Source organism: Oryctolagus cuniculus, chromosome 14 (assembly GCF_964237555.1).
Source record: "Oryctolagus cuniculus chromosome 14, mOryCun1.1, whole genome shotgun sequence".
Lineage (NCBI taxonomy): Eukaryota > Metazoa > Chordata > Mammalia > Lagomorpha > Leporidae > Oryctolagus > Oryctolagus cuniculus.
The window spans coordinates 66,020,972-66,034,022 of record NC_091445.1 but is presented as its reverse complement, the minus strand read 5'-3'; the positions used below and the strand labels follow the sequence as shown (position 1 = coordinate 66,034,022).

Here is a 13,051-nt window from a genome sequence, read left to right as displayed (position 1 = left end):
GTGTCTCAGGTTAATGGGGAGAGTGAGCTCATAGTCCATCACTAAAGAACTTAATGTTTCCTCTAAAATGAAAAACACTGGTTTTGAATTCAATAATGATGTTTGTTCAGGGGTTGGCCCTATTGGTAGTATCCTTTGAGGGCCACAGTAAGATAGCAAGAACAGGGTTTTAGCCACATCTGCAATTTTTTTTTTTTTTAATTTACTTATTTGGAAGGCAGAGAGATAGAGGGAGTGAGAAGGTGAGTGGGACAGGATTTTTTTTTTTTTTTTTTTAAGATTTTATGTATTTGAAAGACAGAGTTACAGAGAGGTAGAGACAGAGAGAGGTCTTCCATCCGCTGGTTCACTCCCCAGATGGCTGCAATGGCTGGTGCTGAGCCAATCCAAAGCCAGGAGCCAGGAGCTCTTCCGGGTCTCCCATGTGGGTGCAGGGGCCCAAGGTCTTGGGCCATCTTCTACTGCTTTCCCAGGCCATAGCAGAGAGCTGGATTGGAAGAGGAGCAGCCGGGACTAGAACCGGCACCCATGTGGGATGCCAGTGTTTTAGGCCAGGGCTTTAACCCACTGTACCACAGCTCCAGCCCCGAGACATGTTTTCCATCCACTGGTTCACTCCCTAAATGGTCACAACAACCAGGGCTGGGCCATACTGAAGCCAGGAGCCAGAAACCAGGAACTCCATCTGGGTCTTCCATATGGGTGGCAGGGGCCCAAATATTTGGGTCATCCTCTGCTGCTTTCCTAGGCACATGAGCACAGAGGCGGATTGGAAGTTGAGCAGCTAGGACTCAAACTGGCATTCTGATATGGGATTCAGGCTTTGCAAGCAGCGGTTTGGCCTACTATGCACAACACCAGCTCAAGTCAGAGTCTGAAATTGACAAGACTTCTTGACTTTGTTTTCCCAGAAATAATATTTATAGAATTAAGACCTGAATGTAGCATGCAGCCATAGTTATAAAAACCATATTCTGATTGTTCTCTAAGAAATGTCCAAATTTTAATTTTTGACCACTTCAGTGACTCTTGAATCATTAATGACCATTTAATCCAGTTGGTACTTCTTGTTACAGATTGTATGCAGGCCCAGAAGTAGACATATGGAGCAGTGGTGTTATTCTCTATGCTTTATTATGTGGAACTCTTCCATTTGATGATGATCATGTGCCAACTCTTTTTAAGAAGATATGTGATGGGATCTTTTATACTCCTCAGTATTTAAATTCTTCGGTGATTAGCCTTCTGAAACACATGCTGCAGGTGGATCCCATGAAGAGGGCCACCATCAAAGATATCAGGTAGTAAAGCAACTTGGAAATTTTCTGATCTAACAGTATACTAGATGTAAGTTATGTGAAAGAAGAAGTTGCAGAACAGAATATACAGTGTAATCCTTGTTTTTTTAACATGTTACTAAATTCTTTTGTTAAGTCATATCCAATGTTATAAATTATACAGGGAAGCTACAAGGTTCTATTTCTGAGCTGGAAGTAAGCTGTTCTTTTCCATTGTCATTGGTTCCAAAGCTATAAATATAAATGTAGACATTTATTTTCTCACTGATACTTTCTCCCTCCTAAAATCAGAGGGAGCTTTCAGCATTCCTCTCAATATATTCAAAGTATTAAACTAGAAGAGGAAACTCCGTTTAAAAAAATTGGTAATGCCATAATATACCCTAAATTCCTCAAATTATTACTTTCAGTCTCAGATCTACTTAAAATTCTTCTCCTCAATCCTGCTGTTTTGTCTCAGGGAACATGAATGGTTTAAACAAGACCTTCCAAAATATCTCTTTCCTGAGGATCCGTCATATAGTTCAACCATGATTGATGATGAAGCCTTAAAAGAAGTCTGTGAAAAGTTTGAATGCTCAGAAGAAGAGGTTCTCAGCTGCCTTTATAACAGAAATCATCAGGACCCGCTGGCAGTTGCGTACCACCTCATAATAGATAACAGGAGAATAATGAATGAAGCCAAAGATTTCTACTTGGCAACAAGCCCACCTGATTCTTTTCTTGATGATCATCATTTAACTCGGCCCCATCCTGAAAGAGTACCATTTTTGGTTGCTGAAACACCAAGGGCACGCCATACCCTTGATGAATTAAATCCACAGAAATCCAAACACCAAGGTGTAAGGAAAGCAAAATGGCATTTGGGAATTAGAAGTCAAAGTCGACCAAATGATATCATGGCAGAAGTATGTAGAGCAATTAAACAATTAGATTATGAATGGAAGGTAAGAAAGAAAGAAACCTAATTGTTAACACACTTGGCAAACCTGTAGTCTATACAATGTTTTATAGAATTGACTTGACTTTGTTTTTTCTATACCAAATGCTAGGTTGTTAACCCCTATTATTTGCGTGTACGAAGAAAGAATCCTGTGACTAGCACATATTCCAAAATGAGTCTACAGTTATACCAAGTGGATAGTAGAACTTACTTACTGGATTTCCGTAGTATTGATGGTATGTAAATCACACAAAACCATGTAGATAATATATTAGACCTTATTACTTGGCTTTTGAACTTTCTTATTCCTACTAAGTCAATAGTAAAGGAATATAAAAATGAATTCTTGTGTCTTTGTGAATCTTTTTTTTTTTCTTTTTTGAGTCTTGTTATTCTTTTATCTTAAACTGTATTCTTTTAAAAATATTTTCAGGTAAAAATCTTAAAGTGATAGTTTTCTGCCAGATTTTTAAATTATTTTTGTGTAAGATAAAATTTTGTACTTAGAAATAAAATTTGACTTTGATATAAGTTTTTATTTGTTATTATTTTCAAAAGTACAAAGTTATTAGCAATTTTTTTATTGGCCAAATGATGTCAGTTATTAAGATATTGATGTCAATTAAGATAATGATGTCACCTTTGTTTGTGGAGGACTGCATGGAATTTATAGATGGGTTCACCTATGTATTGTTCTCTTCTTTATAAACTCAAAGATAGTACCTACAAATTATCAGAAAGACAGATTTGAGTTCTGATCTGCTGGCCACATCTATCTGTCAGCTTTATTTTTATGTCTAGATAGTGCTTATCTGCTAACACATACTAATCCAGCTTGATATATGGAATGAGTTTAATTTTTCTCAGTGTATTTGGAATAAAACAAATTCCAGTCTTAGGTTTATTAGCACCTGAGTTTACCAATTGACTGACTATTTACTATTTTTGTATTGTGTTCCTAAGTATAGCTTTTCTTTGATTTTATTGATTAGAATTGCTGTTTTATGAGATTGCCAATTGTGAGAACATAGAGAGTAAAAAGTACTGAGCTGTTAGGAGACTTGGGTTCCGGACTTCACCTTTCTGTTCATTTGTTACTTTAGCCAAAGCATTTAACTTTTTTGGGTTTATGTGTTAGCAAAATGAGTGGTTGGATGAGATGATTTCTAAGATAGCTTCCAAGTTTTAAGTGCATTGGTTATATGATTTTGAAACAGAAAGATTAATTTTTATTGTTAGAGCATGATGTTTATTAAAACCCAGGTTGTTAGTGCCCTAGAATTTTAATCTTTGTAAGGCTGCTAAGTAGTTATATACTGTATTCATCAAAAGAATACACATATATGCTACATATAAAAAAGGTGAATGGTTTAACATAGGCTCATGGCCTATATTTTAGGAGTTATTAAACATGTTCTTAATAGCTGGTTAGTAGTTTTAAAGAAGCAAATCTATACTGTTAAGAAACTTTGAGGGGAGGTCATTGATTATAATAAATTGAAATTTTTTTTTTACTCAGATGAAATTACAGAAGCCAAATCAGGGACAGCTACTCCACAGAGATCGGGATCAATTAGCAACTATCGACCTTGCCAACGGAATGATTCAGATGCCGAGGCTCAAGGAAAATCCTCAGAAGTTTCTCTTACCTCATCTGTGACCTCACTTGACTCTTCTACTGTTGACTTAACTCCAAGACCTGGGAGTCACACAATAGAGTTTTTTGAGATGTGTGCAAATCTAATCAAAATACTTGCACAGTGAATCTAAAACTTTGCTTATTTCTTTGATAGCAATAAGCATGCATAATAAATAACAGCCAAATGCTTCCATTTGCAATCAAGTTATACATAATTCTGAGGATTAGCCTTTTAGAATGCAATTTGCACAGGGATCGGAACATGATTAATAGTTTAAAGCCTAATGTGCAGAAATGAATTAAGATAATTTTGTTGTTTATTGTTCGTTAGGCATCTGGCATAATATACACACAGTGAATTATAGGTCTCAGGCTCACTTGATTTTTTGCTATTTTATATTTAGTGTACACAGGACTTTGCAGAATATTAATTTACCATAAAGGCCTTCATGTGTTATTACATGTTTATATGTTATATTTACTTCATAAGTTCATTCAATAAATATTTGCCTAAATTCCCAGAGACCATTATAGGTGATTTTGTTTAATGAGCCTAACTTCTTAAATAGCTAGTATCTTCCAGTAAGTAGTAACAATCTGGATAACTTCTTCCATATTTACCTTTTAAAATTCTGTACTATGTCATAAGTCATATCAGATATTAGACTCAATTTAAATTTTTTCTTTAGCTTGGTAAGTACAAAATTACAAAGAATTTATATATTCAGGTACTCTAGGCACTATGTTTAATCTTACAATTTGCCCTGCTATATTCTGTATATAAAGTGCTCTTTTTCTTTCAAGAGCTGGGTTGCATATACTGTAAATAAATAATGTTGTTTTTGCCAATTTCACAAATTCCTCTGGCTCGTTATGTCAGCCAGTATTGAATGTATGCAAAAATTTCTAGCCATTTGATTATGTAGCTTTGAAATTGATTGAATGCATAGAAAAATTATTTCTCATAAACTTTTAAATATTTTGATCTGGCTTTTGTCCCCCAATTTTAATATGACCATTTTAAAAAAATAGAAGCTGGAAGACTGTAGGGTGATCACATTTGTATCTGCCACTTAAATCGAACAGTTATTAATGTTTTGCCATATTTGCTTTCTTTATAGCTATATGAGAAGGCTTCAGAAAGTTTATGGAAAAAGGGAATTAGAGAATGTGAGTTTTGCATGAACTTTTTGAAGCTCCCTCATATATGTATAGTAACAAATAGGTATGCAAATCCATGTGTGTATTTATATACTTTTTTACCCTGAACCTTTGGGATGTTACACATTTATCACTTCTAAATACTTCAAGTATCTCCTAAAAATAATGACATTCTACTAAAAATCCATAAAACCATTAAACTTAGTAATTACTTAATGGCATCTAAAACTCAACCCATATTTATATTTCCCCGTTAGCCTTCCAGATTTCTTTTATAGCTTGGTATTTTAAGCCAGCGTCCAGCTAGTTTACACATTGCATTTGGTTATAGCTGTTTAGTAATATAGAACATTAATTGATACAAGGTAGAACAAATCAGTTCTAAATGGTCACATTTGTTTTAGGTTTTTAAAAATTTCTTTGAGAGGCAGAGACAGTAAGGCAGAGAATTTCAGTCTACAGGTTCAGTCTTCAAATGCCCTCAGTAGTGGGGTTGGTCAGGTGGAATCAGGAATTTAGTGTTTGTTTTCCCACATGGGTGCCAGGGAACCAACTATTTAAGCTATCACCCTCTGCCTCCCAGGTTCTTTATTAGCAGAAAAATGGAAAAGGAGCAGAGTGGGGATTTGAACTGGAGCACTCAGATATGGGATACGGGTGTCAACCACTAGGCCAGATGCCTGCCCTGTTTTTTTTTTTTTTAATTAGCATTATGCTGTTGATGTTTATTCTTCCTAAGATCTATGATTTACATTTATATTTTCTCTTATTCACTTAGTTTATAGCATCATATAACAGGTATAATTGATGACTAAAAGTTGCCTCAGATAAAAATGGTATCATGTGTATGCTAATAAAAATGTATATTTACCCGTATTTGCCTTATATTATTATTTAAACTTCAAGAAATTTATTCCTTTTTGATATTTATCAGTTCCCCATTGTAACAGAACTTTTTAAAGAATCATTGCGTTTTAGGATTTCTTCTGGGCAAGTAACCAGATACTAATGTACTCAAATATCATGTAACTTGTATAAGTGGTTATTGAAGTTATAAATTTGACTCCAGCATCTCTAAAATCATGCACTGAGTTCATAAGAGTATTCTTGCTTCTTTTTCTTCAGGGCTTGTTGTATTCGATTTTGAATTTGAAGTTAGTTAAACTGAAAGAAGTTCCATTTTAAATATGAGTTCAAAAATGTATTTATGACTTGTATGTAGCTCTGTTTTGGGGATATTGATATCACTTAGGCTCTCAAAATGCAGCATTATGTTCCTGATATTAACAACAGAAGACTGTATTTTTAAAGTTACAGAATTGTATATAGAACTAAGTAATGTCTGTAAGCTGTTGTGGGGAGGGTGGGTATATAAAGAGGAATGAGTTAAATAGGAACTTCTAAAAATTGTTAATTTTGTAAACTTTGCTTCTTTTATAAGTTATTGTGATTACTTTTAGTTACTGAGTTTTATTTTGAATATTTAAATATTGCACTTGTACAAATAGTATAAAAAATGCACAGACTATTGCAGTAAATTCTTTTTTAAGCTAGGATATTTGAAATGACAATGTTTGGTTAAGCGTGTCAAGATTGAAATAGAATTTTCACAAATTTATTGTAGTTTGCAAATTCTTACTAATTTTGAAGATGTAAAGGGAGTCAATGCAGATGATTTTTAATCTTTTTTATTTTTTCAGGCAATTTATATTTTTTGTGATTTTATGCAACCATATTTTTACTTTGTCTTGACAACTGAAAGATATATGAGGTTCTTGCCAGAAATGTACTGTATACATAGTTTTAAATATAACAGATTTTACTGATATGTAAAAATTTTGCCATTAAAATTGATTTCTCACTGAAAGGAACTTTTCTACCAGGTTGGGGCATATGGGAGCTTATATATCATATCTAATTTAAAATAATTTCACTGAAACAAATTCCATTGCTTTTATGTTGATTATATCATTTTCTTAAGATGCTTTTATACTTTTTCAGAGTTTTAGATAATTTTATACAAAATTCTTCCCACCCATCCTTACACTGCTCTTTTTGATCTTGCAGTAATACCATTTGCACTGATTAATGTTCTGTGGCCTGTGGCTAGATGAACCCCATGCATCTCTGTTCCCACTGGCCCCTTTGGAATGAAAAAAAAAAAAAAAGTGTGTTGTCTAAATCTTTTTTTCCTTAACTCTTTCCCCCATCTTCCCAACCACAACAGAAATCTCATTTTCATTGTGAGTTCTGACACGATGAATGAAGTTCCACATTCAACATAACTAAACTGTAAGAAGGGTAGAAATCAATCTTTGTGGTTTATGTTTTGATTGGAGTATACAATTTCAAGTACCTTGACTTAGATGGTATAATAAAGATGAACTTCATTTTTCATCTGTTATGTCTTTTTTACCTTCTGGAAAAATTATATGGGGGAAAAAAGCTTGCTCATGGCTGAATACATGTGTGTTTTCCTTAACAATGAACTTAGGTATAAAACACAGCACTTAGTCAAATTTTAGAATTTAAAGATTGTGATTTTTGTCTCAGCTGAATTAGTTTTGATTTCACCTAAGAATCAACCACCTAAAGGGAGTATTAAGGTAATCACAGTAAAATCCAAAGCAACTGCCATATATCAGTTAATATTGGATTTGGTTAGAATCACACTATTGTTAGAATTCAATTAGGACTAAATTTTGTATCCTTATGGCTTTGTTAGGGAGGGTTTGTGCTAGATTGCTGGCATTCTTTCCTTAAAGTAGCAAATGAAAACAGTACCAAAGAATGTTATGAATAGCATATAAAGTGAATATTTTAGGGAATTTTAACTAAATTGTTCTAGGCATCTATCCTGACTACAAAATTGTACAAGAAATTTGAAAAGTCAATATTTATTGGACTGTTGTATTTACTGTAAATAAACTTTTATTTATTGTAAATGCCAATAAAGTTAACTGTGATAAATTGAGGGTTTTTAGCAACTTGGAAGGTTATGATGTTGTCTAGAAAAAGAGGGCATAGTCAATGCTTTAAATAAATCAATAGGTGGGTGAATCAAGATCATGGACCAAAGTAATTAAATTAGAGAAATGGTGGTGAAGTGTAAAAATTTAGTGGGAGGTAGCCTTTACCAGAGTAATGTAGATAAAGGTTAAGTTACCTGGGAGATTTGGGAAAGACCCCTAGAAAGCGGCATAACCTCAAGCACCATTTGATTATTTACAAACTACATCCCCTCATGGCTAGTATGAACTAAGCACTATGTATGTAACCATAAAGTAGAATTATTCATAGGGAGTTAGATTTTTTTGATAGACTTTAATAGAGGTCACCACTAATCTTACCAGAAACTGAGGATTGGTAAACTGTTGAAGTCATGGCAAAGACAGTTTTTCCAAAATCATAATTTTTGCTTAAAATCTTGGTTGGCAACACTAACTTTCCTCCATTTCCTTTTCCGTTTCCTCCCCCGCCCCGCCCTTGTTCTTGCTCTTTCTTTCGTTTTATTTAAAACGTAGAGATAGATCTTTTGCTAGCTGGTTCATCCCCCAAACTGCTGCAATGGTCAGGGCTGTGCCAAGCTGAAGCCAAGAGCCAGGAGCTTCATCCAGGTCTCCCACGTAGGTGGCAGGGGCCCAAGTACTCCCATCTGCTGCTTTCCAAGGCACATTAGCAAAGAGCGGGATCAAAAGTGGAGCAGCTGGGACTTGAACAATTGTCCATATGGGATGCAGGCATTGCAGATGGTGGCTTAACTCACTATGCCACAAAGCTGGATACAACTTGTTTTTCTTGAAGTAACAAGCTCCTTTTGTAGATTTTCAAGAAAGGTCTCTTAAATGCACCAGGTTGAGAAGCCACTCTATCAGTTGTTCTTTTAAATAAAAGTTGTGTTCTGTGAGGAAAATATATATAAATCAGTTTATAATACTACTGTTTTTCCTTGACGCATCATAATTTCATTTGTAAAAGCCGAGTCCTCAATCAGAAGTTTCAATAAAAAATTTTACCGCATCAAATAGAAAAAAAATGATTTCTAAAGTTTCAAATTATTTATTTATTTTTTGACAGGCAGAGTGGATAGTGAGAGAGAGAGACAGAGAGAAAGGTCTTCCTTTGCCGTTGGTTCACCCTCCAATGGCCACCCGCGCTGATCGGATGGCAGGAGCCAGGTGCTTCTCCTGGTCTCCCATGGGGTGCAGGGCCCAAGCACTTCGGCCATCCTCCACTGCACTCCCTGGCCACAGCAGAGAGCAGGCCTGGAAGAAGGGCAACCAGGAAAGAACCCGGCGCCCCAACCGGGACTAGAACCCTGTGTGCCGGCGCCGCAAGGTGGAGGATTAGCCTATTGAGCCGTGGCGCCGGCCTTACATTATTTTTTAAAATGTATATTTACATCCACTTGGAAGAGTGGCAGAAATATCTTCCTTCCACTGGTTCACTCTCCAAATGCCCCCAACAAGCCAGGGCTGGGCCAGGCCAAAGCCAGGAACCAGGATCTGCATCTGGGTGTCCCCACGGGGGTGGCAGGGACCCAAGCACTTGAGCCACCACCTGCTGCCTGCCAGGGTGGGCATTAACAGGAAGCTGGAGAAGACGCCTCGCAGGGACTTGAAGCAGGCACCCCGATATACTGCATCAAGGACAGCACGTGTTTTCTCACTATGAGCTAGTCGTGGCCAACCAAGCACACAACGCCTGCTGTACGCTTTGGAGTCAGGACCCGGCGCTGAGCTGCCAGCGGTTTTAACCAACCATCGGTCAGTTCTCACCCTCAGCGCACAGGCATATCAACGAGGTGAAAAGGGCAAATGACGTCTTCATATTAGTATGTTCGTCGCCTCTGAGGATCAGGGTTTGCACTCGATTCTGACCGGCGCGGTGGGCGGCAAGGCTTTCTCATGCAGGGGCAGATTAGGTAACTATCTGGGGAAACCATTTGATTGCCAGAACTGGTGCGGGCGGCAGGCACGCCAGTGGCGCCTAGCGGGTAGACCCCAGGGCGCGCTGCCAGTCAGTCACCCTACACGACCCAGGGCAGCCCCCTCCCTCAGCCGAGGCTGGGAAAGCCCGGTCTCCCCAACGTGCTCCTCCTTGCGCAACACAGAGGTATCGGGAAACGGACACTCTTTTTCAGTCTCCTGAACACACACCTGAGCTACATTTGCCCACTTATTTTCGAGACATGATCCACACATACTTTCAGACAATAATTCTCCTTCTGGGCCCAACGTCGCTTCCACGGGAAGAACGTTTCAGTCACAGCCCTCCCGCCCCTCGCCCCTCAACATTCTTCCGTCGAGTTTTGCGTCTCCGTCCTCTGCCTGGCCAGTCTCCTCCGTTCCAGCGTCCACTTATTTTAGCGCAGGACCGCACGTGAGCCCTTTGCTCCTCAACATCTTTCCCCTGCCTCCCGCTTTACGATGCGCCGCGCCCCACAGCGCGGCTTGGGGGGAGCGTGTGGGCTGTCGTCTCTCGTCAGACGCCGCGGCACCATTTTCCCGCGCTCGCGCACTGCGGTCTCCCACGCGCCAGACGCTTCGAGCGGCTGCTAGAGGGCGCTCCGAGCCCAGCGGCTTTGACTACAAGTCCCAAAAGGTAATGCGGCGGGGGCGAGGCCGTAGTGGCTACTGGGACTTGTGGTGCTGGAGAAGGCTTTGGCGCATGAGGAAAGGCTTGCAGTTGTCGCTCTTATACCCTCTTCTCTCGGGTGTTTGGATGCCCCCTGGGTGGGCCCAACCCGTGTCTTAGGAAAACCAGGGAGGAAAGGCCGGCAGGTAGGCGGTCGGGCGTGGTGACTTCCGCTTCCGGGAGTCAAAGGGCAAGCGGAATGTAAACACTGGACCACGGGAGTGTGAGGCTAACCGGTGCGCGGTGGAAGCCGGACAACAGGAGGAAAGCGAGGCGAGTAGGTGTTGTGGGAAGGGAAAAAAAGAACGCCAGAAGTAAGAATTGAAACTTGACGGAAGTCTGACGTAGCCGGGACACCGAGGCTTGTCCCTAGGGACAGGAGCGCCTCGGGGGGTCGGGCCTGCGCCTGCACCGCCGCGCGGCGGACCGCGGGGCTTTGACCTTTCTTGAGCGGTGGGAGGAGTGAACAGAGCTGGCTTCCCACCCAGCGTGGACGGACCTGGGGCTGGGGGTCGGTCTGGCGATCTCGCAGGTGATGACCAGGGTAGCCCCTCTGAACTTTGCCATTAGGAACGTTTTGATTGTTGGCTAATGAAAGCAGAGTCGCTACTATTGGCTTCTCTCTTGCAACCTTGTCTGGACATTTTCTTTCATTCCCCACCTCTGAGTACATCTCGTTACCCTTCGGGGTGTGATTTCCTGGTCACGTTCCACCAGTGGCCTCTCTTCCCAGGTGCCGCATTCTCGCGAGCAGTTCAGACAAGGGTTCCCTGGCTTGCGGCGCGGAGGGGGGAAAATGTCACGCTGTCAGCAGTCAGTTACTGAGCGCCTGCTGTGGGGATCATTGTGCGAGACTTTAGAATACAACGTCCTAGCGCACTTTTATGGCATGCATTAAGTATTATTCTATGTAGAATGTTGAGTTTGGGCTGCTGGGTGTAGCATGAATCATCTGTGATTGTGACTTAGCCGTGGAGTTTCTTACTCTGGTGGAAAACTATCAAGTCCAGGATGTTGGCATCTTGCGTATTTGAATATAGATTTAGTAAACCTCCTTTATAAGTTTTTTTTTTTTAAAGTTTATTTTACTTATTTGAAAGCGTTACAGAGAGACGTAGAGTCAGAGAGAGAGAGAGGTCTTTCATCCTCTGGTTCACTCCCCAATTGGCTGCAACGGCCAGAGCTGAGCTGATCTGAAGCCAGGAGCCAGGAGCTCCCTCCGGGTGTCCCACGTGGGTGCAGGGGCCCAAGGACTTGGGCCATCTTCTACTGCTTTCCCAGGCCATAGCAGAGAGCTGGATCAGAGTGGAGCAGCCAGGACTCGAACATACCGGGTGCCAGCACTGCAGGCTGGGGCTTTAACCTGCTGCACCACAGTGCCAGCCCCACTTTACAAGTTTTAATTTCATGTTCAGATGGCCTTACAAGAACAGTAAACTTATACTATTAAATATACATATTTTATGAAAATGGCTTTATTGATATGTGATTCACACATAATGCAATTCATCCCTTTGAAATGTGTGTTGCTCAGAGTTATGCAACCATCAAAACAATAAATTTTAGAACATTTTTATCCATAAAAATCCAGTGACCATAGTCTTTCCCTATTTGTACTTGCCTTCTTCATTTAAAATATCTGAATCAACCTGGAGTGTTGAATTTTCCAAATTGGAAAGTGTTTTGCATATGTTCAATGACTTGCTCCTTCTTTAATACCGGCTAACTTTTAGTCTTAAAAACAGGTCCTTCATGAGCTTATGTGACCTCATAGCATTCTTTGTTTAATCTCTTGCAGCTTTGATTATGTACTGTGATTGACTGTACTCTGTGGTCTCCAGATACTTTGTTGTTTTAAAGAGTTATTTTACTTATTTGAAAGGTAGAGTGACATGGGGGGAGAGACAGAAAAAGAGATCTTTCATTCACTGATTCATTCCCCAAATGGCCACAGAAGCCAGGAGCCTGGACCTTTATTTGGGTCTTCTACGTGGGTGGCGTGAGTCCAAGTACTTGGCCCATTTCCCCCTGCGTTCCCAGGTGCATTAGCAGGGAACTGGATCTGAAGTGGAGCTTTCACGACTGTAACCAGGGCTCTGCTATGGCATGCCCGTGCCACAGGTGGTAGCCTAGCCGCCTGCGTCACCAGACACTTTTGAAGAAATACAAAACTGCTAATGGCCTCGGTAACAGCTTCAAGCTTTATGGACTCAGTAGGCCCTTGAGTCTGTTTGATATGTTTATTCATTTCTTACTACTGTTTCTTGTTTCTATGGTGATTATTTCATATCTTCTTCATTTTTCTCAAGTGCTTGGAAGCATTTGTGCTTTACTGTGAGAAGATGATTAGCCTCCAATTTCCTTGAGAAATAT

At 39.7% G+C, this 13,051-nt stretch overlaps 2 protein-coding genes across 12 annotated transcripts in view; both read left to right on the top strand.

Annotated features, from left to right (window-relative positions):
* PRKAA1 (protein kinase AMP-activated catalytic subunit alpha 1) overlaps positions 1-7,438 on the top strand; it is a 32,033-nt gene extending 24,595 nt beyond the window's left edge. For all 6 annotated transcript variants that reach the window (XM_070056674.1, XM_070056673.1, XM_070056675.1 and 3 more), the window contains 4 exons: positions 1,077-1,301; positions 1,759-2,245; positions 2,351-2,477; positions 3,761-7,438. In XM_070056674.1, the coding sequence (XP_069912775.1) occupies positions 1,077-1,301; positions 1,759-2,245; positions 2,351-2,477; positions 3,761-4,005 (1,084 nt within the window). In that variant the 3' untranslated portion in view covers positions 4,006-7,438. The remainder of the gene's footprint in view (positions 1-1,076; positions 1,302-1,758; positions 2,246-2,350; positions 2,478-3,760) is intronic.
* A 3,097-nt stretch (positions 7,439-10,535) lies between these two features.
* Positions 10,536-13,051, top strand: part of TTC33 (tetratricopeptide repeat domain 33) — a 75,225-nt gene continuing 72,709 nt past the window's right edge. Inside the window, exon 1 of one of the 6 annotated variants that reach the window (XM_051853785.2) lies at positions 10,536-10,645. The gene's annotated coding sequence lies outside the window, so the exon portion shown is untranslated. Of the gene's footprint in view, positions 11,211-13,051 lie in introns of all 6 variants that reach the window. The other 5 variants (XM_008262149.4, XM_008262146.4, XM_002713995.5 and 2 more) reach the window with 5 other exon arrangements.